The sequence below is a fragment of the Coniophora puteana genome (genome assembly GCF_000271625.1).
Source record: "Coniophora puteana RWD-64-598 SS2 unplaced genomic scaffold CONPUscaffold_6, whole genome shotgun sequence".
NCBI classification, from domain to species: domain Eukaryota; kingdom Fungi; phylum Basidiomycota; class Agaricomycetes; order Boletales; family Coniophoraceae; genus Coniophora; species Coniophora puteana.
Window position 1 is genome coordinate 694,595 of NW_006913058.1, and position 3,284 is coordinate 697,878.

The window sequence follows — 3,284 nt, forward strand, 5'->3', positions numbered from 1 at the left end:
ACCACGTCGATGAGATCAGGATCGCCAGGAGTACTTCAGAGTACTTCCGTCGTCAGCAGAAAAAAGTGTCTTTCAACGAGGACTCATACGACAAGCGTGTTCCCTGAGGTAGAAATCATGAACTCGAAGTACAATCGTTCAAGAAAAATAGTAAGTATGTAACAAACGGATTTCCCTGCACCACATTTCCCAAGCTTTGAGGGCTCCTCATGATCTGCCACGTCCAATACTTACTATTACATTGTCCATCTCGAAAAGATCATCATTATGCGACTGGAAAGGGCTATGTGAGCGCTAGAGGCAGGATCGCTGCGCAACACTGCTGTTGATCTGTAGACGATGACCGCCGCCGCTCAAATGCACTGGACGAAAATAAGTAGAAAGAAAACCACTGACCATGTTCTCTTCATGTCAGGGCGAACGCCAACTCAGAGCATCACACAGGGTCTTTATGTTTAAGTGAGCCTCAACGGGACACAATTCTCATTCGTTAAGGGATATCGTTGATTAAACTAATAACTTAATGCGTGCGTAGATGATCGCGGTAAATGCTATGGGGTATCCAAACAAGATCGTTTAGTCGAGGTCAACGGCACGGCCCGGGAGAGTAGGCGTGGGCCCGAGGGTGGGAACCGGCGGGAGCGTGATGCTGCCCGAGGGGTGCGGGCCCAGCGTCGGGGTGGGAGGGAGAGTGGGGTGGGGCGGCAGGTCGGAGGGCAGCGTAGGGATGGGGCCCAACGTCGGGAAGGGGATGTGGCGCGCCTCGACGTCAGCAACGACTACGGGACCAGGGGCCCACTTGGGCTCACCCGAGGAAGGCGGGAGGGGCTCGAGGGGCATGACGCGCTTGTTCTTGGGCACCTGGGGGACCGGGCCAAGCGTGGGGAACGGAGGCAGGTTCGAGGGGAAGGGAGGGTGGGGGCCGAGAGTCGGGAAGGGGATGTGGCGCCTCTGCAGGCCGAGCTGGCTCTTGAGCTGGTTGATGAGGTTCTCGATCTGGCTAGAGCTGAACGAGTTGATCAGGCTGTCGAAAACCTGAGCGTCCTGCTGGGTAAGGACACCAGCGTTCACAGCGTCGTTGATGAGGGTCTCGAGATCCTGAGCCGGGTTGGAGTCACGCGCGCTCGGGACGATGCCAGCAGCCTTGAGGTAGCTGACAACCTGGTTGTAGAGGCCCTGGAGCTTGGTAGCGTCGGTGGAGGCCGAAGTAGCGACACCGTCGATGAAGTCGGACTCAGCCTGGTTGATGAGACCAGCAGCGAGGGCCTGGGCGGTCACGTCCTCGACCATCGAGACCCAGTCAGTCCTCTTGGCGCTGGGGGTGATACCAGCAGCCTGGAGGTACCCGACGACCTCATTGTAGATCTGCTCGAGTTTGGCGGTATCGTTCTCAGCCATGAGGGCAGCGGCATCGATACCATCGGCGGTTGTTTGGGAGATGATGCCAAGAGAGACGGCTTGAGCAGCATCGGTCTCGATCTTGGTTACCCAGTTGTCGCGCTTGCTGACGCCCGCGGCCTGGAGCTGGCCCTTGAGCTGGTTGATGATAGCCTCGATCTCGGGGGCAGCCGCCTCGCCGGCGGCCACAATGCCCTCGAGGACGCTGGCCGCCTGCTGGGAGAGGATGCCAGCAGACTGAGCCTGCTGAATCAAGCTGTCGAGGTCGCTAGCGGCGTCGCGCTTGCTAGCCTGGGTAGAGCTGGACAGCATGCTGAGGAAGCCCTGGAGATCAGTTTGGATCGCGCCAAGGAGCATTTGCATGTCCTGAGGGTTAACCAAGTTCACGATCTGCTCAAGCTGACCAGCCTCGGTCGAGTTGATGAGACCGGAGGACTGGGCATCGTTGATGAGCGTCGAAATCTCAGACTTGATGTCATCACGAGCGACGTGAGCACCCTGGGGACTGTAAAGACAATATAAGTACAGGTAACTTGCGCGAAGCGAGGGTGATTACATACGCAAAGGGAGTGGGAGCCGCGAGGACGGGGGCGACAATGGCGATGATGGCAGCGGAGAGAGCGAAGAAGCGCATGATGACTGTAGATCGAGTAGATAGCAAAGGGTGTGTGATCAAAGGACGTGGATGGACGTTCAACAGGCAATAGTTTATCAACAAAGAGTGAACAGGTCGGCTGAGGAGGACATAGTTAGATAATGAGCAGTCGAAAGTAGAGCTGGGATACTCACTAGCCAGTACCTAACCAATGGGCCGAGAACGAAGAGAAGAGGCTGAGGATGAGCAGGAGGCGGATGCGAGGCCCTCTTTATAGGCTCCTGGGCGCGATGGTAGTCTGCTCGGCATTGATGCGATGCAGCAGGAAATGAGGCGCGATGATGAAACAGAGTTACGACTCCATCAATCCTGGCAGCTACATAGCCTCCTGTTACCTAGGAGGATATCCAGATCTCTGCATGATGCTCTTGGTAAGGCACCTGAGTAGAAGCATTCACTATGATTGATTGGCGCTCATGTAATGCATGGCCCCAAGCATGGCCCCATAGTCAGACAGCAAACAGCAGCCGAGCGAGCCTGCACCTGCCTGCCCACCGAGAAAGCAGCGGTGAACATTGAGAACCGAATTTGTTCGTTGACCTTCATCACAAGCACAGCACAGGATTTGCAGCTAGACGGACTTGGAAACTTACTGCATAAGAGCCTCAATCACTCGGGCGCATCTGGTGATGCATCAAAAACGACATTGAGGCGATGCGTATCAGATGCTAGCGTCAGACAAAGCTTCCGGCGCGCACTCAATGCCTTGCACGATCATCCCCGGTTGAGCCTGTCTGAGCGGTTGCCGTCGATCATATGTACAGCCCTCTGTCCATATGTTCGACGCCAAGCCGAGTTTTGGACGATGAAGGTGTTCTCTGGTGTTCTTTGTCAGTCGTTGCGCCGCCGTGTTCAGCATGTCCCCCCTGGTGCTAGTTTGGCGGTGCAGGAGAGGAGAAGGCCGTGCGAACTTGACGACATCCAAGATGTGGAGGGCTGGCGCTGCAGGCTGATCAGCTTCACCAAGCTTCAGCTGGCCGGTTGCGCGCATCAGCAGGAAAATGGGTCCTCAACTTCAACCCGTGGTCCATCACCGGAAGCCGTTATCATGGCAAGTTGACAACGGGGGAGAATTGGAAGCAAAGACCGACAACGTGAAGAAGGAGTCTGATGGTGTGATTGTGGCCCAGCTGTAATCCGTGGTTTATCCTGGATATATCCTATTGAGAGCGGTAAGACTTCAAGGTGGTACTGTTGGATTGGCAATCAGTGAGCAGGCAAAGGTGGTTGA

At 55.8% G+C, this 3,284-nt stretch overlaps 1 protein-coding gene across 1 annotated transcript; it reads right to left on the reverse strand.

The window, feature by feature from the left end:
* Positions 1-576: 576 nt before the first annotated feature.
* On the reverse strand, positions 577-2,032 carry CONPUDRAFT_153663 (uncharacterized protein; the record flags this gene model as incomplete). The annotated part of the gene is made up of 2 exons (XM_007770341.1): positions 577-1,903; positions 1,959-2,032. The coding sequence occupies 2 exons, from the start codon at positions 2,030-2,032 to the stop codon at positions 577-579; spliced, it is 1,401 nt and encodes a 466-aa protein (XP_007768531.1).
* Between the last annotated feature and the right edge of the window lie 1,252 nt (positions 2,033-3,284).